This window comes from Megalops cyprinoides, chromosome 17, assembly GCF_013368585.1.
Source record: "Megalops cyprinoides isolate fMegCyp1 chromosome 17, fMegCyp1.pri, whole genome shotgun sequence".
NCBI classification, from domain to species: Eukaryota; Metazoa; Chordata; class Actinopteri; order Elopiformes; family Megalopidae; genus Megalops; species Megalops cyprinoides.
In genome coordinates, this window is record NC_050599.1 from 26710769 (window position 1) to 26735911 (window position 25143).

The 25143-nt window shown below is 44.4% G+C and overlaps 1 protein-coding gene across 2 annotated transcripts; it reads left to right on the plus strand.

Annotated features, from left to right (window-relative positions):
- LOC118792580 (feline leukemia virus subgroup C receptor-related protein 2-like) lies at positions 1-23893 on the plus strand. Of its 2 annotated transcripts, XM_036550459.1 has the most exons (11): positions 1-1215; positions 8621-8762; positions 11656-11796; positions 13250-13317; positions 14380-14483; positions 17034-17144; positions 17450-17555; positions 18886-18997; positions 19385-19440; positions 21931-22037; positions 23426-23500. In XM_036550459.1, exons 1-10 carry the CDS (start codon positions 631-633, stop codon positions 22003-22005), a joined length of 1500 nt encoding a protein of 499 aa, XP_036406352.1. In that variant the 5' UTR covers positions 1-630; the 3' UTR covers positions 22006-22037; positions 23426-23500. The 2 variants fall into 2 exon arrangements, with proteins under 2 accessions (XP_036406352.1, XP_036406353.1); XM_036550460.1 differs by lacking the exon at positions 21931-22037 and having other exon boundaries at positions 23426-23893.
- The last annotated feature ends 1250 nt before the right edge of the window (positions 23894-25143 follow it).

Consider the following 25143-nt stretch of genomic DNA (forward strand, 5'->3'; position numbering starts at 1 on the left):
CTTCAGACAGAACCGGGAAGTGTGAACACGGAATTATAAGTAAAATTTAAACTTTACTTTCTGGCTAGATATAGTGTTTGTTGATCAAAGACACTAAAAAGAACAGTGGTATGACTTCGGGCACACCGTCGGCGCTTTACTGACTATCCGTTTAGTTTTAACTTTGTAGTTATGCTTATATGTTTATTATCCTGCTGACCGGATAGGCTGGTCGGCACATGACAGTTGCTTTGTACCTTTTAATTACGGCATTATATGTGTTCGTCTGATTGTTAATCGCTAAAAGCTCGAATCAGATTTAGGGAGATTCCGTTTTTGAAGGGTTGTAAAAAGGCATGTCTAGCTGTCTCTAACTTAAAACTGATTGGTTAGTGTCGAGAGGCGTAGCGATGCGTGTAACTGCCTGAATTGCTCTCTTGTGATGGGAAACTCTTGTGTGGCAAAAACAAGGACATTTAAACGCTATGCTGTAAATGTGGAAAGCATTAAATGGTCTGTTGAAATTCGTGTTCAAACCAGAGAAGTTTCATGATATTTAATTTCATCGAAGTGTTTCCCTATTTCACATAGCTCACCAGCTACATCTACTATAGCCTACTTTTTTCCATACATACCATCAAAGGAAAAAAAATGAGTGAGAATGCCGATTTAATTGATGGTAAAATTGGCGATACCAAAAATTTTGTTGATCAGGAAAAAATAAATATAATAAAACCTGGTGACCCCGACGTAGAGTGCCAGAGTAACTTAAATAGGGGCGAGGGCGTTGAACCCATCACCCATTTGTACAAGCGGCGATGGTTTATGGTCTGTTTATTCAGCTCTTATTCTCTATGTAACGCGTTCCAATGGATTCAGTACGGAATTATCAGCAATATATTTATGAAGTTCTACAGTGTCGACGCTTTCACCATAGACTGGATGTCCATGATCTATATGCTGACATACATCCCCTTCATATTTCCCATCACCTGGCTTCTGGACAAGAAGGGGTTGCGGGTAATTGCGCTCGTGGCGACCGCTATGAATTGCGTCGGGACTTGGATCAAGGTTGCTAGCGTCAGACCGGACTTGTTTGGGGTGACAATGCTGGGACAGTTCGCCTGTGCTTTGGCGCAGGTCTTCATCCTTGGAATGCCGTCCCGAATCGCCTCTGTGTGGTTCGGGTCAGAGGAGGTCTCTACAGCCTGCTCGATTGGAGTCTTTGGAAACCAGGTATGTTGCTCTCTCTCTCTCTCTCTCTCTCTCTCTCTCTCTCTCTCTCTCTCTCTCACACACACACACACACACACACACACACACACACACCCTTCACGTTTGATTTAATCGATTTACTCACAATATTTACTGATACTATGCTGCATTTTTTTCACTGCATGACAATTTGGACACGTGGGTTGCTGGGTCGGAGGGGAGAAACTAATCCTATCAAATTAATAATTCTTATATATTTTGGACAGTATTTATTGCTGTTTTCATGTTATTACTTTGTTCATCTGAGCTATAAAAATTTGTACCTAGACTGCCAGTACAATGAATTTGTAGCCAATTTAAATATGAAAAATACTTTAACTTGCAGTACAATTAGTAGATTCATGTGCACTAAGGTGACTCTGGCAGCACTTTATTCTCAAGAACAATAACACAAAATCCAGCATAGACATACACTGGGTGTGGTTTGGCTGCTCAAATGCCAATACATACCTTGTATGGCGTCCTTGCCCTCCACTTTCATGCCTCAAAAGACCCTCTTTAGCAAAAATAAAATTGTAACCTATGTAAGTCACTCTGGATAAGAGCATCTGCTAAATGACAATAACGTTATGTAGTTGTGGAAAACTGTTTATTTTTTTATTTTTTTTTTACAAGAACATGTTTTGCATTCAAAAATTTCCTGACAAATGTGCAAGTTTCTGTGCTCTCTGCTCAGTACCCAGGCTGCACAGTTGAGGCCGTTTCCACTCATGGCAGCCTACGGGCAAAGTTAAAAGCTAGGATTGAAAGCAAATGGCTCCAGGTACAGCGAGCAGCCCTGTGCTTGCTGTGGTCGATTTACATTTGGCAGGAGCAGGCATGTTTGTGGTGCTGCAATGAATGGCGAAGGAAGCAGTTGCCTGGCACAACAGCATGTAGTCGAACCCTGAGGCAGATCCAGTGAGTCAAATCCTGAGGCAGGCCCAGCGAGTTGAGCCCTGAGACAGACCCAGCCATTTGAGCCCTGAGGCATACCCATTCTGTTGAGCCCTAGCTCTGGCCCAGTAAGTCAAACCCTGACACACTTTGGTTCACAGTTGGTTTAAAAAATATTTCACCCCGTTTGCATGACATAGCAACAGGCCATGTCTTAGACCGTAGGCAAGTAAATATAAAATAATAATATCTGGTGTGCTACTTGTAAAAAAAAAAACAAACAAAAAAACAAATATGATGTTAGAATATGAAAATCATATTCAGCAGAGTGTGGTCTGGGGAAGTCACCACGACACTCAAAAGAAAGCATGGTTGTTAATGCACATGCCATGCATTTTGAGGAATAAGAATAAAGAAACAAAAAAGGTCATTACTTTGCCTTCTGTTGGAGGGATATATGCGCCAAATAAAAGTAACTTCATATCTTGCCTCTTGAAAGCACTTATATATTGTTCACTAGATGCTAACTCTGGGATTGGGCCAGGCTGTAGCCCCTCCTCTTTAGATATGCATCTCCATTTTCTCAGTGCCAGGTGATTGCACAGAATACACATTATGCCCATATTAATTGTTTCTGCACCCTTCCTCATGCTACCTCTCAGTCTGTTATCTTTGAAAGGTGAGGGACACATTGCACATCCTGTTTTCTGAAATTGAAGCCCAGTTGTCCGTGGTTAGTTTAGTAGGCTCATTTTATAGATGTTTTATCTGATGTGAAATGAGTACATCACGAATATTTCCATCTGAAACTGGAAATTATTCTCTGAATGCCTTCAAAGCATGATGCGAAAGGTCAAAGATTGGGGAAACTCCTGGATAGATATAGAGTTATATGTTCATTGTCAACGGTAAAAGACTGGGGGAAACTCCTGGATATATACAGAATTATTAGAAAGATCATGTTCAACGTATGCTGTCAGTGGACTGATCTATGTAGTCATTGATCATCTGTCATGCATGAATGACCTTAAAGTCAGGTTAGCCAATGCTCGAGTATTCATTGCAATGTTGAATCTGTGGGAAAAAAATCTGCTCTGTAAAGTATTGTGCTTATGTACTTTTTCAATGTACAATTTTGCATTTTTCTTGCATTTCCATCCAAACGGTCTGTGATCACTAATTGTACGTTGGGCACAACCCACCTTGACAACCTGTACACTTGTGCAGGAGCAGAGACGGTTGAATGGCAGATATGCACTCTGGATGAGTAGCAGGGTGCCCAGGGCCAAGGGTTCAGAGAGCCAAGACTGCCCTATACTACCAGATTGAAGCTAAGTTGTTTCGGCTCCCACTGCAGTGCAAGCCTGTGGCCGGTCTCAAGCCTGGACCATGGGCCTCAGCCTTTGCTCTGAATGCTTTACCTGTTTGAGCCACTCTGAGGCTGGGTAAAGTGCTGTATTATTTCAGAACTAATCCCTGCGGGCTTTGATCTAATGTCCCCTCTGAGGCTGTACACAGCAGATTATACAATTTGAAAAATTCAAATACCTTTAGAATGCAACACAAAAGGACACAATTGTCGGAAGGCCCATATTGGTGCTCTGCAGTGTACGAGCGATTAATCTTTTTGAACGAATCTTGTCAGTGTATCAGTATGAATTGGGTCTCTGTTCTATAAGATCTGTTTATTTAAGTCACCAGTCAAACAGTTGCTAATGCTTTTAGTGCTTGTTCAAGCCTAATTAACCAAACATTCCGATCTACAATGGAGGAAAACATTCAAGCTGTAAAAGCTGAAAATTACCAAGAACTGTGTCTTCCCAAAGGGATTCTGTGTGTGTAGAATGTGAGGTCACATAAGGCCCTTTCTAACAGACCACAATAACAAAGCAGTTTTTTATGTTGGTAGGCACAGCTGGGGAACTACAAGTAGAGGAGGCTGGAAACTTACTTTAGCTGAGCTTGTTTCTGTGTCAAGTTAAAACGGTTTTATTAGTGATCACCCACATGCGGCCTTTTTGGAGTAGGTGGCAGTATTAAGTTTGTGAACATCAGGTTAAATCAGAAAGGAAAATTTGATGACAAACTTTTAAGTTGTCTTGAAAAAACCTAGCATGGAAGTAGCTAGTAGTTAGAAGCCTTATGCAAGAGATGATCTGTGTCTTTGGTGCTGTAGCAGGCCCATTGCGATGTCATCTGATTGTGTTAGAATGTTCATAATCTGAACATTCTATCCATGTTAATCAATTGGATATTTTTCAATATGAAATCCTAACGATCTCAAAAATATAGTTTTAGGCGTTGACACAAAAGCACAAATAACTCAATCCCATAGCAGCTGAGGTTTTGTAAGTGTAGTTGAAAAACTGGAGGAAATAAATCAGAAATTGTTACATACTATTCTTGCAATTTCTTATTATTGTAAATTGTCTTTTACAAGCCAGCTTTCTCATTTTGGTAATAATAAAAAGATTGGGTTGCATTAAACTATTTAGATTTTAACAAAAGGCAAAACAAAAGGGATTTTTGTACATTTGTAACCAATGATTAATTTTATAAATCAATACACAGATATGAGATATGGATTGAAAAAGTACAAAGCTTTCCTACTCTACCCTGTAAGGCTACCACCAATCACTGAGACTTCTTGACGAATCCTCTATATCCCTTGTCCTATATATTCTAATCTCTGCATTTCAAGCAACGTGGCTTTGTTTATACAGAAAGATAGCTTGAGCCATCAGTACACATGTGCCCATAAAATAGCCATACTGCAGAAACTAAAAACTTTCATAAAAAGTTGACTAGTTCCTTACCCACATGCAATGTAATAAAGAAATACAGATAGTGTTAACAAGAAGCTGAAATTGACATTTGAATTAAAGTTCAGTTCAATCATGTTAAGTGTTGCTAAACATATATTATTATGTTCTTTACTGAATGAATTGATTTGACTTACGAAAGCATTGTTTAATACGTACTACAGAATACAGACTACTATAGAGGAAACCAGTCTTGTTTTTGATTCAGTTTGCCTACAGCCACAAGCTGGGTAGGACTTAACTGTGGACTGTGTAGCCAGTAGTTGTTGAGTTCTTGTGTAATTTGTTATAAACCATTTTCTGTTGTTGCTCACCATTGAACATCATTTACATTGATTCCAGCATATTTCAATTGATTGCAGCATGTGCATTTGTTGTTATTGATAAAAAACATTTAATGTATGTTTTTCGCTACTTAAGTAAATTGCTAACACTAACACTCTCTGTGAATGTACCATTGGGTGTGGTACATGCAAAAATGTATATTTGAAATGCACATTTTTCACTCCAACCCTTCAGATGTGGGCTGAAGATGCACCTCTTCAGACTCTACCTGGGCTGACACTCTTGCCATTTTGACCTTGTAAATCCAAGATTCTTGGCTTGTGCTTGTAGCTCTGTCTCTTACCTTGTATTTGTAGCAAGTTTTTCCTAGGTAGTATAGCGGTACTTTATTGTCCCGGTGACTGTATTCGATATATGTAACCTTAGATCAGATTATTTCTGTCTGACTACACCGACCTTGTGCTCAGCTTCAGCACTATCTGCATTGTATGATGTGTACACATCTTGCCCTTGTGCCTGTTTGCCCACTGCATGCACTTTTGTACGTCGTTTTGGATAAAAGCGTCTGCTTAATGAATAAATGCAGAGTAAATGTATATTTTGCTGGAAAACCTACCTTATATTTGAGCCTGTGTTATATAAGTGGACCCTCTCACACAACCTGGTGAGCAGGAAGAGTTAATCATTACTTGAGGGGGACAGATAGTGCTGGATACTCCCTTTCAAATTTCTTACAGTGGTATTTAAGTTAAAACACCCATATTCTGTACAGGGAGAGGTGGGGAGAAATTCAAAGTTGGAATAAAATGCTACCACACCCTTAGTCTACGTTTGTATTTAATCATTTTGCAGATGTTCTTATCCAGAGTGACAAAATTTGCCTGTGGTGACTTTTTAGCCATGCTGTAAATGAAGTTTTCAGCTTTTGTCTAACTTGTTTTGTTCATATGTTACAAAATACAACCCTAACCCTAACCCTAACCCTAACCCCAATTTTGTTTCTAGCTTTACCCATTGTCATCTTAAAGGGTACCAACAGAGAAGGACATGGAGAACATTTAGTCCTTTAAGTGGACTCTTACCCAGTGTGACTAATATACTGGCACGTTAATAAGTCGAATAAACTGTAGTAAAGATCCAAAGATCGTCCATAACACGTTTGAAATGGTGACGTTGCATAAAATGATGCTGCAGTCAACATTTTGTTATCCTCACATACCATTGTAATGAGGAACACGTAAAGAAGGGGAATATAAAAGTGAGTATAGTAGCAATCAAACCACTTCAGCAATAAAGACTCTATCATGCTCTCATGATAAATGAAAACCCTGTTGGTGCTTTCTTTAATGTCTATAGCAATGTTTCCTGTGAGAACTTGCCATTAACCTAAGTACAGACGAGATCTCCATATGTCCAGACCAAACAGATGTTTAGCATTTGGCACTGACAGCTTATTTTAAACTTGGCAGAGTGCTGCTTTTTGTCCTTGATCTACTTGAAGCTCCTCCATTGTCAATGTAGTTTGTACAAAATGGTTGACTATTGGAGATAAAAATGTAGCCAGGGACAACGCCTCTGTCACTGGTCTGTCTTTTCTCCCTCCTAGAAGAGGTGACATTGCCTTTTTTGGCATTCCTGCACAGCTCTGCTCATTTTCGGTTTAGAGTGCACCGTAGCGTTGCCCAAGGAAATCGCAACAAATGAAGTTTAGTTTAGTAAGGCAAATGCAGCACCCGTGGCTAGCAACCTTCAGCTACTGCTCAATAACGCCAGCAGAACACACGTCTATGTTAAAAAATAGACGACGTTTCCCGGTATCCAGATGGAGCATTCTGTCTGTATGGTCACAGGGACAGTGACCTCCTCCTCCTCCCACTCAGCAATTGATATCACCGTCTGGCCTGGACGTGTTCAATGTTTACTCTGGTGCTCGTCGGACCTCAGTACCAAAAATATTACTTATTTAAAGGGAGATTGCACCGCTTATGTGCCAGCGTGCCAGGCTACTGCCTCCTCCATCACATGATAAAGTTCCATAAACCCATCCACACTTTCTAATTCCTGCCTGGGCCGCAGGGCTAGGCAGCCTGCTGTTTGTGGAGCCAGCTGGATTCAGCTTAGACTCATCAGAAGTAGAAGCTGTGCCCGCATTTAGGTGCATCTAGGTGCAGGTTAGTGGAAAGCGAGCCACTGTAGCGATGGTTCCCCAGTTTTGACACAATGGATTCTAATGACCGGCTCTAATCCCAGACACATGTGTTTGTAGAGGAACTAGCCAATTCAGAAGTTAATGTCAGGATTCCAACTTGTAAAATATTATAAACCAGGACATGATGCATAAATGCGTGATACAGCAAGGCTGAGCAAATATGATGATGGTCTTTACAACTATGCTATAAATATTGTTACTGTTTCAGTGAATGTAGGCTGGCTTTGAGTCTAGATTTGTGGCCCTTGTTGGTACAGCACATCAGGAGATGCAGTAAACTCCCAGAGACCCAGATCTCTGAGGGACTTAATCTCACTCTTGCTGTAGCTCCAGATGCCCTCTGTAGCATATTCACACATGCTGATTCATGCTGCTCACCCCTCCTATGCGCACATCAAGGACTGCCTGCAGTTTTTGGCAGCGTTTGCACCTCTGTCAGCTATAGGACTTGTTTACCTCACTGATTTCCCCGTTTCACTTAAGATGAAAAATGTTAGAGCGGTTTTAGTCCTCCTTAGTCCTGTTTTAATTTCACAACGCTGTTGTTCAGTTTTGTTTGTATTTTTGGTTCCTTCTCTGCCCTCTTTCCTGGGCCTGCAGGGACTATATAGTATGTATCTGTTTGTGTGCTGATCTGCGTAGATTCTTGTATTGGAACATACAGTATGAAGAGAAGAGATTCCTTTGGCAGCAGTTTGGATGAGATTATGGCAGTTATGTGCTGTGTGCATGCCCTTACTGGAGCTGTGTCCCCACGCCTCTGTCACCATAGCCTGCTCACATTCCTCTGACCTCATTCACAATTGTGTTTACTGTGGAGCGGTGCATTGTCTATGAAGGGCTTGGGGGTATGCATTGGTAACCTAACATTTCATCTTTCATTTTACCCCTTTGCCATTTCTCGAATCTCGTCCCCAGGGCTTTGTCGTTAGATCAGATGATGTCACAAACCTCTACATGATGCACGTAGCCTGGCAAAATGCTACAGGAGATGTCTTGGGACAGAAATGTGAACTTTCTCATGCACCATTGATGATTCCAAAACAGGGTTGCATAAAGGGGAAATAACATTTAAAACACTAAACCAGTCTCAAAGCTCATGTGGCCAAGCTAGGCTCTCCCACCTCCAGCATGTGTGACAGTACTGTGGTTTTGTGTTTTCCCTCCCCCACAGTTAGGCATAGCCATTGGGTTCCTGGTCCCCCCCATCCTGGTGCCAAATGTGGAAGACATGGACGAGCTGGCCCACCACATCAGTGTCATGTTCTACATGACGGCCGGAGTGGCTACCCTGCTCTTCATCCTGGTGGCCCTCAGTAAGACCTTGCCGCCACGTCCGACAGCCGAATGACACTTACATAGAGTCATGCATTATCAGTGACTCCCCACGTCAAACCAATCTAGTGTTTTGCTGTGGAGAATAAAGCATCCTGGTTCAAACAAGCCAATGTTTGACAGACCATAGTGGCTCCAAGGAGGTCATGATGCCTTTCTCTTCCATTGCTATCGATAGAACCTCCAATGTATTTCACATATACTGTGGTGCAAACAAGGATGGTGGTTTTGGTTGCAGCTGGGCTCAGTTAATTAGGGTCGAATTGGTTGCTGAGTTTTATTTGAAATCTCTGGATGGATATCTGTGTTCATGCTAGCAAAAAGATGCAAGTAGTTTTCAGCTTTGGATTGTAATGCAGATTACATTCAATGGAAATGACTGTGTTTACTTTGCTGCTCAACTAATTAATTGTGATTGAGCCAAGAACAATTAAACAAGTAATTGATCTTAAATGAATGAGACCTCTGCCCACAATTAGTTTGAAAGGCAGATGTAAAAATCTTCACCTCCTAAACTCTGTTTTTCATCCTTGATTATACATTTTTTTCACAGTGGACTTAGTAGTGGAGTATTTAATTGAAAGCGACATTATCACTGATTAACTGAGCCTGGATGTAACTAAAACCACCACAGATTGTTATTGATGTATGGAAAAGACAGACCTCTTAGAGGCCAGCCATATCACTAAACTCACTTTTCCTTGTTTAAAAGCTGGAGGTAGGTGGCATCTCTCAGAAACGGCCTGAGATGCAACACTCATATCTGTTTTTCTCATTTGTAGACAGAATCATGACTATTTGTGTGGAGCATTTGCCAAAATCCTCTTTTAAATTTCTGCTCCCACTTCTCTTTCGTGTTCTCTCCCTTTTTCTGAGCCTGTGCATGTGTGTGTGTGTGCGTTTGCGTGTTTGCGTTTGCGTTTGCGCGTGTGTCTGTGTGTGTGTGTGTGTGTGTGTGTGTGTGTGTGTGTGTGTGTGTGTGTGCGTGTGTGTACGTAAGAATGCTGGTGTCTCTGTAAATCTTAGCCACGCAGCAGTCAGGGATAGTTACTTGGCAGCCGCTGAATTAATGCCTCAGGATCTCTGAGGGTGCAATAGCAGAGGAAAAGGGGGAACAGAGTTTAACCCTCATATTAACAGACTCCTCCCTCAAAATCTCTGTTGGAAGGAGAACTTCCAGAACTTTCCAACTACAAGGACAGTAGGATTTACTTTAAATGGAATTTTATGAGCTAAAATGCTTTCTGAGTTCTCCTTGAAAAAGGGGCTGGACAGAGGAGAGAAAAGGAAGAGCTGGGCTGGGGGTGGCGGGGGATTGGGGCACACTGTGTGGTGTGTGCACCTTTCTTTGTTCTGTCTTTCGAGAGGGAAGTGGTCCGGTAATGCCTTAGCACTCCAGATAAGAAGTGAACACTCACTGGAGCCATCTCATTGTCCAGGTAGTCTCTGAGCAAACATGCAGCTGTCTCCGCAGACCCTCGGAATGTGCCAGGCTCCTGCCGAGATGCCCCGAATACATTGCGGTACACCCTCTTGTGGCCCCACCCTGCCGGGCATAAAGAGGGGTTTGTAGCACTCTCACGTCTGCCCGCCTCCAGCCCTGGCTGGCAGCCCAGGGCACAGACTGCAACTGGCTGAGAATGAACCTTTGACTCTCCTTCGACCAATGAGAGAGTAGAGGTGACCAACGTGTGTAAACAGCCTGGGCCACTGAGTAAGCACTGTGAGTGCTGATGCATCATGGGAAGTGAGCCCCTTCGCCTGGAGGCTTTTACTGGGGCGAGCTTTTGTTCTTCTTTTTCAAGCCGTCTTTTTTCGCATGATGGGGTAAAAGGTGAGGACAGCCGAGTGGCCCAGATGCATCGTGGGAAAGCGGCCGCCTTGCCAGACCTATTTTTTTTTTTTTCCCCCTTTGCACGGTTTCCCTGTCCTCTCTTCCTGCGCTTTGCCAGCGACAGCCCGCTCAGCGCCCCGACATCTGATGCGTGGACCGCCGCACCATCTGTGCCAGTGAGTCATCGCGGGACGGTTTGTCACGCGCCCTGGACCACTGAACTTCGCTGGCGCTGTTAAGCTGCGCATCCGGGGCTGCGGGCGGTGCGGAGTGGAGGGTGAGGGGGGATTATGGCCTGATGGAACAAACGGAGCCCCTGCTTTTTTCTGAGGGGTATTGCTTTCTCTCTTTCCCCCTAGTAGAGGTCACCTCAGCACACTGTCTGTCTCTCTCGCTCCCTCTCTCTCTGTCTCTGTCTCTCTGAATCGCTTCCAACCGAACAGCCCGTCTGCAAATGCTGTGCCTGAGTGACTGTATAGTTCTGGTTTTGAAATTCTATCTGTCAAATTTCACACTGCTCTGTGCTGTGAAAGGAGTGTGCTGAGGCCTTGGCTGACCTGTGTTCCCTCTCGCACGACTTGCTGTCCACACACACTCTTTAACCTGATAGTTTCTTGTGCTTGATCCGCCAGCCTTTCGATCACACTGGCTCTCTCACAGGGAAGGAAGGCTTAAGAAGCACTGGGCTGTGACTGTGACCCATGCATGGTGGGTCAGAGGACACCTGGATCGTTTCTAGTTGCTTGCCCGTTTATAGTGTTATTTTATTGTTCACTGTAAGGCTGGCTCTTGTGGCCTGGGGACTGTTGTATGGAGTACTTCCAGGTTTAAGACTCATCGGACAGGTTTGTGTGTGTGTGTGTGTGTGTGTGTGTGTGTGTGTGTGTGTGTGTGTGTGCGCGTTGGGAGTGAGTCTTGGCTTTTAAACATTACTATGCTGCTGCGTGTTTTGAAATGTACAACTAAATGGTGTGTCCTGACTTAGGCCTTGTCCTGGTGGTTTGTCCTGTGTTAACCTGGGCTGACCTCTGGTCCCATAGCGTTCCAGGAGAGGCCGGACATCCCGCCCACCCAGGCCCAGGTGGTGGCGCGTAGCATCCCCCCAGACCAGTACTCCTACATGGACTCCATCCTCCGCCTGCTCCGCAACCGGCCCTTCGTCCTCCTCATCCTCACCTACGGTGGGTGCTCCTCCCAAATATCCCCAGCGCTCCTTAAAAATTAGACACTCAGCTCAAATAAGGTCATTCGTAACCTTCATATCATCCCATTATGAATGCGCTGGGTGGGAAGCATGGCACGAAACCAGTGGCACTCAGTGTAGATGCGGTACGCGCTTAACGGTGGAGCCAGGGAATGGCAGGCTCTGTGCTGGATGCCGAGGTGGTGAGTAAATGCACAGGATGTAAACACCGCAGCAAAGTGACGAGCACGCTTTCGGCGTGTGATTTGGTCACGCTGCCAATCCCTCCGCTTGGGTACGCCGCTGTCTTTGCCATGTTCACCAGCCGCCTATACTGTATGTGTCTGACACACAGCACCTCATTATACTCAAAAAAACAGCAGCATCGCCGTAAATGCATCCTGGCCTCAGCTGGTAGGTATTTGTCAATGGCAGGAGAATCCACAAGCAGAGTGAATGCGTTGTCTGAAGACATATCTCCTTAGAGTGCAAACATTTCCTTCCTTATAACACAAACATTGAAATCTTTGGGCAGTAGGAATAAGATGCTTAAAGAATGTAAGTGGTTGTTTTTGGTTCAGTAGTGCCCATTTTCCTTTCCTTTACTAAGGGTCTGGCACTGTTGATTCCTGTTTTCTCATGCGTACAGGTACAGTTTTGGGACAAAAAGGTTCAAGGATCATAGACTATCTGGTTGATTATCAACCAAAGCAGATCTGAATATAGATAAAGTGTGACCAAATGGGGGACTCAGTGTAAATGTTTCACTTTCTTCTGCTCATATAAATTACAGCACTTTTTGAAGGATTTTGAAGAAAGCACAGTATGGTAATAAGTGATAATGAATGAATTAGGACTGTCTAATATTTGGTAGAGGTGGGTGCACTTCAGGAAGTTATAAACTTTCTCTAAAAATCTCTAATCAATCCACCAATTAACCAACACAGGCATCAATCAGTCACTCAATCAAAAGTTATTTGCTATATGATGCATTTTTATAACTGTACAGCCACAAAGCGCCAGACAGAGTGCCATAAATCTAAATCAGAAATCTAAAATCTTGAAATGGCTGGAAGGTGACTCCGTGAAGCCACTGGCTTGATAACCTTCGCCTCATTTCAGAGTTGCTACAAAATGTTGTCTTTTTCTCTCCTTGGCCCTTTGCCTGCTATGTGTGAAATCCGATGTTAAATACTTTGGTATGTGCTGCACACAGACAGTGCAAAAGAGCTCATCAGGCCAGGTATGTGGGCTATACATGCATTACCTCTGGCCTAATTCCAGTGTCAGCCTGTGCCAAGTTTAAGCACAGGGGGCCATATACTGCTGTCTATTTCCAGTGGCTGAAGGCAGTATCGGTGCAGCTGTGTTGTTATAGGTGGCCTCATGAGCACTTCTTCGCTGTGTTAGTTTACAGAGGACTGACCCATGTGACATTCTCTCTTCTGTAGGCCTGAATGTTGGCTGCTTCTATGCTGTGGGCACGCTGCTGAACAGAATGATCATAGAGCACTACCCTGTGAGTCCTGCTTTCTCTGCCGTGGTGACCACACCCATATACACAGCCGTAGCCCCAACCACCGCCATAGTCCCACCCACACCACTAGCGTGGCTTCTTTGCACAGAACTGGTTCCTACGTTTTGGGTCGTTGTGATTGTGCTGTATGCATGCGTTGTCCATCCAAGGTTTACTTTTCTCTCCCCTGAAAGTGTAGACCCTTTCAGCTCTTTTCAGCTGATTCTGGATCAGATTCCATGCAAAATGAATGGGGTTTGGAGTGGTGACAGGAAAGCTGATCTTGGATCTGTTGCCAAGGGCAGTGAATATGTGGAGATTTCTTTCCTCTGTCTGCTTTCTCTGGTGCTCATTTCCCCTCACACCTGCTTGGATGTGACTTCCTGAACTCACAGAAACTGCTCATGAAAGAACTGTCAGAAAACCAATCCGTTCAGTCATTTTTTTTCCTCCCTGCAGTTTGGCCCATGGTTTGTCTGACCCCTATTTCCAACCTCCCTTGAATGTAAAATGTTAGCCCTGATCCAGGGTCAGTTGCTAAGGGCAAAATGTACCCATAACATCATTCACACTAGATGTCAATATAGCCATGTCTATGACAAGAGCAGCTTCTCTGAAGCCACACCATTTGCTCAGCTGCCTATTATAACTAAAGAATCACAAGCATGATGTCATTACATGATTGCATCCCCTTCAACGTCTATTATAATTAGTGATATGTGGTATGAATATTTATGAATATATATGTTTATGTTTAATTTCACATTCCTCATGGGGGATTATGAATACCTATGTTGGCTACTCATGAAAATCAGGACCATGGAATGGTCAAATTGAAGATGGCAGTGAATTCTTATTGTGTAAAGACTTGACTCTATGAGACACTAGACACTATGTACACTATGTAGGTATATATAGACACCGTGTATCATCTACAGCTGTGCTTGTCCAAATTGGCACATGGAAGACTGAGATTTCTGCTACTGTGAAACTAGCTCTGAATGCTGAAGTTCAGTGTACACATGACATCATTCTTAATCCAAACCCTATTGGTTATGTCCTCAGGGTGAAGAGGTGAATGCTGGAAGAATTGGCCTCACCATCGTAATCGCTGGAATGGTGGGCTCCCTCATCTGTGGGATCTGGCTGGACAGGACCAAGACCTACAAGTGAGACGCGAGTTAGGCTCATTCAAAAGTCTTTGTCTAATAACCTTTTATCTACTATGGAGCTGGAACCCAGCTAGCTGATTATACCCCCTTTCCACTGCCCAGACTGGCTCATTATACCCCTTTTTCTCTGTAGAGCTGGAACCAGATTTATACTCTTTTCCTCTGTACTACTTATACAAGGCAAGGACATATTATTCCTTTTACACTAGAGAAATGGATCCAGGCTGACTGGCACTGCAGACTACAGGTTTTCCAGTTTCCTTTATACAGTGCCAACTCATATCAGCTAGCATTACTGGTTTATGCCGGTGACACTTGCAGCCCTAGGTAAGGATACAGTTCATTCCAGGCCATCATTGATAGATTTTTATTTGATGTTATTAAATCATGATTTAAGTTTTCATCCAGAATGACTAGAATAACTTCATTTAATTGTTTTAAAATAATAGCTAGCTACATAGTTATATAATTTGCTGAAGACGTTCTTATTCACTCACTCTTGCTAAATTAATGAAGTTTTAGTCAGGGTTACTCCCTAAACAGCTGGTGTTCAGCCCTGCCTACCTCAGAAAATCTTGTGTGCACAGCTGTGTAAAATGAGAGCCTAATGTGTTCATCCCTGGGAAGTGAAAAACATGCATTGTGGGTGATCTTCCAAGGTTGTGGAGGATTTCCAGTGACAGTGATGGTGTGCCAGACAGCAGAGTAGAGAGACCTTGAACCCACATAGGGCACACCATGTGTACCAGGGTAAATAAAAATGTTACGGTGCGGTGTCCCACCCTCTGGGGGATGGTATTTTTATCACTCCTCTGAGTCCCCCCCCCCCCAACCCCCTCTGAATCTTGCTAACTGTGCCTTGCTAGTGGAATTTTCCACGAGCATCTCTCTGGCCTCCTCTCTGGGTCCTTCCCACTGGTTCACGCGGCTATAGGTACTCTCGGACTGCATCCGAATACTCATACTGCCTTACTATATAGTACGCAAAAAGCAGTACATCGCAATCCGTAGGGTGTCCGAATACTCAATAGGCATTTAATAGTAGTCAAATGGTACCCGGATAACCTACTACATCTGTTGAAATTTTGAAGTGTGCAAATGTACTACACTATGCTATCCCATAAGTCAGCTGGAGCCCGAATAACTGAAGAAGAATAATTCCCCGGGAAAAAGAGAAAGAAGATGGTGGACCAAAGCGAAGTCGCTCTTTGTGAAGATGTACGACGTCACCTTTGAGTGGCGCTGTCAGTATCAAGTGGTATTTTCGCAGCATAAGACATTTTGTGGTATCGTCAAAGATCGCTACTCTGAGGTAAATTCTCCTAAGTGACTTTAAATTTTCGCGCACCTGAGTATACATGATCTGTAAACGTCTGGGTCAAAGGACAGGTATGAAGGCGGTGGAGTACATCCGAATTGTATCCTTACTACTCACTCACATACTCATAGAACATACTACAGTAACGGTCGGGTAGTAGGTTCTTAACCGATGTTAGTGCATACTGAGTATTCGGATGCAGCCTCAGACTCCAGTTCACCTCACTCCATTAACCAGTTATTATAACTGCAGGTGGTGTTGACCATCTGAATGTCAAAGAAAGAATGGCATTTAAAAAGGTGTGATTAGTGAACCTTGAGGCATTACTCAGACAAGCTGGGTGGTGCTAAGAATTTTTTTTTTTGCTCAACTTTTCCCTTGAAACCTTCTGATCAGTACAGAGGTTAAGCATGTAAACTATTTACAGCTTTACCTTTGGTGACTATAGTGCACCAATATGGCATGGGGCACAAATACGCATACATAGACTCTCTATGAAAGTTAAGAAGTTGGTTGCATTGTTCCATCTAGCATTCATTACTGAAACAGTCCAGCAAAGATCAGTGAGAGAACATTAACTGCATCTATTCCAATGAAGGAGCACTCATTTACTGTTGCTTTGTAAGGGTAGGTGAAACTGAGTAGGCAGTTTCACCTGTACACTTGGTTCAGGATAATGTTGTTGTAATGGTGTGTTGGTCAGAACACAGGAGCCAGGTATCCAGTTCAGGGCTTTAATTAATGTGTGTGGGTGTGTGTGTCCATTTCTTCACCTCACTGGAATTGGTACAGCAAAGTGGGAGAGGTCACCACAACTTTTATAATGTCCAAAATCCTTGTATTCTGTTGGGGTTCTTATTGGTGGCCAATGGATATGGGCAGGTCAGAGGGAAAATGGTAACCTGAGGGCTGTCCTTAGGGGTGTGCCTGTGCTTTGGGTTACCTGCATGGGTTCTGCTGATAAGGGTGAGCAGCAGGTAAGGTTTTTAATGTGGGTTTGAACTGGTTTATGACCAAAGGTGTGGGAGAGGTGGGGGTGGTGTGCACAAGCTGAGCTGGACAATGGAATGTGGCCCTTTTTAACAGTAGGTATGATATTTTCTAACAGTTCAATTGCTCGATTCAGGGGTGGGTTGATGTGTGTCGTATGCTAGAGGTAATCGTGGGGATTGGTAACGGTGGGCGGAGCAGTGTCTGACGGACAACTCTCTCCCCCTGTCGTCTCACAGGCAGACCACCCTGGCCATCTACCTCATGTCGCTGGTGGGGATGCTGGTGTACGCGTTTACCCTTGACCTCGGCCACCTCTGGGTGGTTTTCATCACCGGTGGGGCACTGGGGTAAGGCTGGCCGGCACTGTCACCACCTGTCACCTGTGCACTACAGGTGACATGGGGACTTTTGCAGCAGAGAGAGGGCATTTAAATTACAAGAAATTGATGCCACAGCAGGAAAGTTGATGCTCCCGTTTGGATGACACTGAATTTTATTAGACACACTGTTGAATCATTAATCCATTTCAATATTTTCGATATCTTTGATGGATTAACTAAAGCAAGACTTTGCCCTCCAGTCTCCTCCCCCTTTGGTCATTAACCCTTGAAGTGCTGATTGATTGCTTGCACCTCCTGTGTCCCCCCTGCAGGTTCTTTATGACGGGATACCTGCCCTTGGGGTTTGAGTTTGCGGTGGAGCTGACGTACCCTGAGTCTGAGGGTACCTCCTCAGGGCTGCTCAACTGCTCGGCGCAGGTAAGCACCCAGGACACGTGTGTGCACTGCCTTGATTCTTGATTAAATGTAAATGTGTGGCTGTTCCCGCAACTCTCACAAATCTGAAATCTGGAAGAGATTTTTCCCCTGTGATTGGTACTATTTGGGGTGACTTGCATATTACCCACAATGCATCTGGTTGTTTACTAAGGCAGTGCGGTAGCACTGTACACTTTAGGAATACACTTAATTGAAATTTGACTTTCAGCAAACACTGAAGTGTGTTTTGGGTAATACTGTGGGTATTTTGGGGTTGTGGGGGGTCTGCTGGTTTTAAATCATTGATTGAGTGAGCCTTCAGCTACTGTTTCAGGTGTAAATCAGTTGCTCAGTGAGAAGCCATACATGCAGCTCCTGGATCACATCAGGAAGCTAATTAAGCGGATCCAGTTACTGATTAATGCCTCAGGTTAATCTACCATGTGCTATGGCTCGTTGAAAGCCAGCAGGCTCCCCACCCCTGCGTCAGAGCACCATGTTCAGACCTACAAAAGTCTGTTTGCTAGTCCTGTCTGCTGTCGCTTTGACTGCTCTCCACTGCTGCAGCTTCAGCTGTGTGTGCATGTATGTGTGCATGCGGGTGTGAGTCTGTGTGCGATTGTCTATGCATGTGTGTGCACATGCACGCACATTGTCAGTGCTCCGCCTCCTTAGCTGTCGTGCTTTTGTTTTCCTTGTGTTTTTCCTGCCCCGCTCCCCGCCCGGTCTCCGCCCGCCTGATTGCCTGCACACCTGCTTTCCATCCCCTCGTCAGCCTTGCCCTATATGTTCCCTGCTTTTCCCTGTCCTGTTGCTAGTTCGTCACAGTGTTTTTCTCCTGTTTCGTCCCCGGCGTTCGCTTTATGCTTCTGTCTGCCTGTTTCCCGTTTTTCGACCCTGCTTGTACCCTGACCTCGTTTTTGCCTGCCTCCTTGCCTCGTTCGCTTGATTGCCTGCCTGTCCGGTTCCCCGACCTTGCCTGCTCCGATTTCCCGATCCTCGCTCTGTCCACGGACTGTCTTTCGGTTTTCGACCCTGCTTGTTTTCGGATTAGCGATCTGCCTGACGATTCCGTTAAAGACGCTTGGAACCCGAAGCTCCCGTGGTCCGCGCCTGAGTCCCTGCCTGAGCCCCGACACACATGCATGCTTGTGAACAGCATGCATGTGCGTGTTTGCATGATTGTGTATGTGAGTGTGTGCATTCCTGCATGCCTTTGTGTGCACAGTATATATAAGCATACTCAGGTGCAGTGCGTGACTATACGTGTATATGTGAGTGCATGGTTCACAGTGTCAACCGTCTGAAGGTCTCTCACCTCTGTCTCCAGGTGTTTGGGATCATATTCACCATCTCCCAGGGAAAGGTGATCGACACCTTCGGCACGCTGGCTGGGAACATCTTCCTCTGCATCTTCCTCTTCATCGGGAGCATCATGACAGGTGGAGCCCCCCTCCTCCACTGCCACAGAAGACTCTCTCTCTCCAGACTGAACAGAGAGCTCACCCCTAGCACCACTAGCATAATGACACTCAGTGGAAAGCCCATTGAGCTTGAATAGTTTTCTGTAAGATCCTTGGAATCCTAGTGAAACATTCTCTCCCAGGTTATAGAAAAACATACTGGTTTGAAACTTTGTATGGTGTCCTACCGCCATCTAGTGGCAGTAGGGAAACATTGCTTCATTGCCCCTCAGCTCTTTTAGCTTAAAGCATCCAATGGCCTGCACACATTTTCATTTGTCTTGATTGAATAGAATGTAGCTACCACAGTGGCTGCTGTGACCCAGTGAGCTAACATAACATTTTGTGTTTATTCACCCCCTGTAGGTTTTATCAAGTCTGACCTTAGGAGGCAAAAGGCAAACCAGTCTGCCAAGGAGGGTGTAAGTGTTTTCCTGGACAGTGGGGTGCATGGTGTTAGTTGACTGGTTGTGGGGGTATGGCGGGTTGGTGGTGAGTGCTGGCTGCATGCTTTTTGGGGAGTCTTTGCGCTCTTACCTCTCGGACTTGCCCTGTTGGTCACAGGTACCCTATGCTTGAGAGGTGGACAGCAAAAGGAACGTCCACCTACCCATGAGTCTATGGTCCTAACCCTCACTGAGAATATTCTCTCTGTCCTTGATGACATGCCTGTCAATAATAACTGTTATAACAGTATGCGCTAACTGCCACGCAAACGTTTGTGCAGCTGCTATCTCTGCCTAACTGTTAACTTGGTCATGAAACAGTCACATCCAACCCAGATGCGATCTGTCTTGGTTGTCAACAGTCTGTCAGCAGTTGTTGAGCATCACATACCTCTGTCATTGATTAGAGCATTAGGATTTACCTTGACATTCAGTGGTCAACACTTCACACTCACTAATTGCTAAAACTGTAGAGCTCAAAGTGCTTGCTGATTATGTTTTATGATTAATTACAGAACCCTGACAAGCATTCACCTGCATGTAAAAATGACATAATGTATAACAAAGGGCCCAGTTTTGGTGGTACATTTGTCATGCAGTCAACAAATGCACTTGGCTGTTTTTGCCAATTTGATATATACAGTTTTCATCACTCTGCTTCGCCAGAGGCAGGAGTGTGCTGCATGGCAGCCAAAAATGTTGGCATAGTTGTGAACATCTGGGGCGCAGAGGTATTTTGGCAGAGTCCAGGAGGCATTTTTCTGCTTGTGTCTCTGGCACAGCCTGACATAATGTTTACCCTGATAATTTGACAGGATGAATTCGGTCCAAAAGTATCATGAACCATGAGAGACATAGGAACGACTTTTGTTGACACCAACATAGTTGGGAGAGAGAGGAGGAAAAGGGGAGGGAGGTAGAAAGAGAGATCAGGGTAAAAACAGCTATACAAAACTTTCTGCAAGTGAGCAATCTACTGAGTGATTTTTCCCCCCTCAAAGGAATAATTTATTGTCTTTATAGTGAAGGAGTAAGCATTAGTTAGTCAGTGGGGGCAAGAGTAAAGAGGTTGATGGGAAGTAGACACTGCAGACTGACTTCCCCTGATTTCAAAGTCTCCGGGGCTGGCCTCTGCCGTATGCTCAACGCCGGCTGGTCCCCTAGTCTCCCCACCTCTCGCTGTGATTGCGACGACTGCCTTGTCTTCCTGTTCCACTGGGCTGTCAGTTCTGCCCCCGGCAGGCAGAGCACCAACCACATCCGTGCACAGTCGCAAGCACCATATGTGATTCGTTGCCTTCAGTGAGTCTGTCCAGTCACTGTTCTGGATCAGCTCACTATGCCTTCTCCTCCTCTGCATTGTGGCACCTGCATGGTCACATTGTCTGTCACAGGCCTGTTTTACCAGACGAATGTTTAGAAAGCAGAAAATAAACTAACAGAGGAACTAGCAATAGTATGCTTAACAGCTTAAAATGTTACCATTGTTCCTCTTCCTGCTCTTGGTAAAGAGAAGTGGTGTTTTGTCAGCTGAACAGAACATAACCAAGTGCATATACAGGATAAAAGGACAGTGTATGCTTTACTTACATGAAGCGCATAACTTGTTTACACTATTAGCTCATCGCCTGAGAAGCAGTAGCAAGGCTCTGCAGCAAGGATTTTACACTCAAAATACTATGGTCGCACTAGCTCCAGTTCTTTGTAATGTGTATGATCAATTTTCTAGAGAACTGTGCCTTGAGTGAAATGCTGTTGGTTGCCCAAAACTGGGCCCCAGGTGAACAGTGGTTGTAAAATAAATAGATGAATGAATGAGTGAAAAATAATTTAGTGGTAAATAATTCACTGCAAAATGAAAAGTAATTTTTTTCTAATCTATTCATTTTTCCTGTGCACTTTTAACAGCTGGAGAGGAGTCAATTAACACTTGCAATGAATTAACTCTGTCCATCAGCTTTCTCCAAAGTCGCTTTCTGCTCTTGCATCACTTCCTTCTCTTACACTGGGCACAGGTAGGGACGATCAGCCATTTGTAACAGGGGCTAATTCTTACTGATGCCCGCTTACAATTGCCATACCCATGTCTCTGGAAACATGTCTCCAATTTTTATGACCACAACAGTCCACCCATGTTTCTTGGCAGATGACATTTCATTATTGTCATTTGCAGACGCTCCTATCCAGAACAACTTGCATAGGTTACAGTTTTATCCATTTATACAGCTGGATATTTACTGAGGCAATTGTGGGTAAAGTTGCCTAGGGGTAAAATTGCAGTGCTCCAGCAAGGGCTTGAACTTAGGGCTTGTGTGGCCACCATCATCTGATGAAAAGTAGAGGCGACGGGCTGCATTGAGGCCCCGTTGGTGACAAGGGCGGAGTTTCCAGAGGCAGGGGTAGGCGGGGAGTGGGCATGTCGCACCCCCACCCCCCACCCCACGTGATACACAGCTGTTGTTCCAGGTGGCGGCCCCCGCATCTCTGGAGCAGGACGGTGAGGTTGTGGCCTCACAATACCCTTACAGCCCTGATCACTAACCCCACCCGAACCAATCCAAACACACAATCAGGTATGCAGCCCACCCAATCAGCAAAACCTTGATTCCTGTGCCAGTAAGTGGTGAGAAGACAGCGCTGCCTCAGGCTAGTTCCTCTTTAACCTGAAAGGCTAAAGTTAGTAAGCTGACTGGGACCCTGGGTAAGGCAGGTCTGCCTCTCTGTTTAACAGGGGGTTGTAGTTCTCACATCATATGGACAGCCTGATGTATTAGACACAGCAATGTCATTTTTCCTGGTAATTATGATTTGAAATGAGGAGTCTGAGAAACAGTGTTAATTTACACTGCACTACCCAGCGCATGAAGCATGACGCACGAAAGCCATTGTGAGTAACAGGTTTGTTGTTTTTGATTGGTAGATCAACAAATGTAAATCTGCTGAATGATAATATATTATACCGCCGTGCTATTATGTTACACCATTGCAGTCAAGTGCGGTCTCATACACTCTTTTATTTTTAAAATGCATATATGTATTTTTTTACACCTGTTTGCTTAGTCCACATTCACATGCAGTTTGAATATCATATTATAATCAGTAGGCAATTTGAGGGGGGATAAGGGGGAATGCTATCCCCCTTGTTAGCAAAATGACCAAAATGCATCCCCCTTGTTAACCTGCTATCCCCCCTCTCCATCCCCTAGTTAGTAGCAGAGAGAGTGCTGCGTGTGCCTCTGCCATCCCCCCTGTTAAAAATGAACAAATCACCTACTGATTACAATCATATGATGGGGCTGTTTCAGTCTTTTTTTGCCATTGTTAGACTGCACAGGAAAGCATTTCACAACAGAGGCTGGCAGAAATGACCTGTGTAAAGGTGTGATGAATCCCAGAAATTGCTGGAGATAAACACACTTTTTGGGTACATCAGCTGAGCGCTCCATTCAGAATCCTTGGGTGTAGATAGAAAACAGGCAGGCACGGCATTCGTGGTTGTGTTCTTAGGAGGACAGGGGCATGCTGGGTAACTCTTCCAAAGCTTGTGGCATCCTATGTTTGAGCGCGACCCTCTGCTCCTCACACTGGTAGTATATTATGACCAACGCTTCTAGAGTGTGTGTGTGTGTGTGTGTGTGTGTGTGTGGGTGTGTGTGTGTGTGTGTGTGTGTGTGTGTGTGTGAACAGGACGAGAGCACATATGAAACAGTTGTCAAGCTGAAGGTGCAAGTGTGTGTGAGGCCTGTGACAATTCAGCATATTGCACACACACAAACACTCACACAAACACATTTACACAGGTGTGTGTGAGGTAATTCTATAGTTCTACGCCACATGTTGTGTATCTATGTCATGATCAGTCGTCAGTTATCTTGCCCACTCGGAATTCAGTGCTGCCGGCGTACTTGTTGGAACGGCCAGGAGCATGTGGTGACTGACAGGGGTTGGTGTCGATTGACAGGGGCCAGTGGATCACCTGGAGGGGGTTGTACCGTCGCCCGCAGTCCTGAAGGAGACCAAGATGTAGGGATGAACATCTCGCTGGAAGGAAATGCGGACGCAGTTACTCCCTCCCGAAAACACACACACACATAGAGACAAAGGAGACACACTTTCTGCTAGCAGCAGATTATGTTTGACTCAACATTTTACTTCTCCAGTTTTTAACAGCTATTTCTCCCTGAGATGATAAAGTCTGGATCTAATGTGATTTAAATGTAAACACATTTTTAGTAGTCATTGAGGGCCCTACTTTGACAAACAAATGCAATGACTAAGCTAGCACAACACAGTTTGGTGGCAGGGAAATCTAAAATTTGGTAACTTGATAGTGCTAGACTTACAGTTGCAAGAATAAGTATGTGAACCCTTTGGGATTACTTGGATTTCTGCATAAATTGGTCATAAAATATGTTCTGATCTTCATCTAAGTCACATCACTAGACAAACGCAGTCTGCTTAAACTAATACCGCACAAAAAATTATAAGTTTCCATGTTTTTATTGAACACAACATGCAAACATTCACAGTGCAGGGTGGAAAAAGTATGTGAACCTTTGGATTTAATAACTGGTTGACCCTCCTTTGGCAGCAATAACCTCAACCAAACGTTTCCTGTAGTTGCAGATCAGACCTGCACAACGGTCAGGAGGAATTTTGGACCATTCCTCTGTACAAAACTGTTTCAGTTCAGCAATATTCTTGGGATGTCTGGTGTGAATCGCTCTCTTGAGGTCATGCCACAGCATCTCAATCGGGTTGACTCCAGGGCCACTCCAGAAGGCGTATTTTCTTCTGTTGAAGCCCCTCTGTTGTTGATTTACTTCTATGCTTTGGGTCGTTGTCCTGTTGCATCACCCATCCTCTGTTGAGCTTCAGTTGGTGGACAGATGGTCTTAAGTTTTCCTGCAAAATGTCTTGATAAACTTGGGAATTCATTTTTCCGTCGATGACAGCAATCCGTCCAGGCCCTGAGGCAGCAAAGCAGCCCCAAACCATGATGCCCCCTCCACCATATATCACAGTTGGGATGAGGTTTTGATGTTGGTGTGCTGTGCCTTTTTTTCTCCACACATAGCATTGTGTGTTCCTTCCAAACAACTCAATTTTGGTTTCATCTGTTCACAGAATATTTTGCCAGTAGTGCTGTGGAACATCCAGGTGCTCTTTTGCAAACTTCAAACATGCAGCAATGTTTTTTTTGGACAGCAATGGCTTCCTCCGTGGTGTCCTCCCATGAACTCCATTCTTGTTTAATGTTTTACTTAATGTAGATTGTCAACAATAATGTTAGCATGTGCCAGAGATTTCTGTAAGTTTTTAGCTGACACTCTAGGATTCTTCTTCACCTCATTGAGCATTCTGCACTGTGCTCTCACAGTCATCTTTACAGGACGACCACACCTAGGGAGAGTAGCAACAGTGCTGAACTTTCTCCATTTGTAGACAGTCTGTCTTACCGTGGACACATGGACATCAAGGCTTTTAGAGATACTTTTGTAACCCTTTCCAGCTTGATGCAAGTCAACAATTCTTGATCGTAGAGCTCTTTTGTGCGAGGCATGGTTCACATCAGGCAATGCCTCTTGAGAACAGCAAACTCAAAACTGGTGTGTGTTTTTTATACGGCAGGGCAGCTTTAACCAACACATCCAGGTTGGCTGACTCCTGGCTCCAATT

Coding starts and splice junctions, on each gene's coding strand:
- LOC118792580 (XM_036550459.1), top strand. CDS start 631: ATGAGTGAGAATGCCGATTTAATTGATGGTAAAATTGGCGATACCAAA. Junction 17,145..17,449: donor ATCACCGGTGGGGCACTGGG/GTAAGGCTGGCC, acceptor TCCCCCCTGCAG/GTTCTTTATGACGGGATACC. Junction 19,441..21,930: donor ACCAGTCTGCCAAGGAGGGT/GTAAGTGTTTTC, acceptor CTGTTGTTCCAG/GTGGCGGCCCCCGCATCTCT.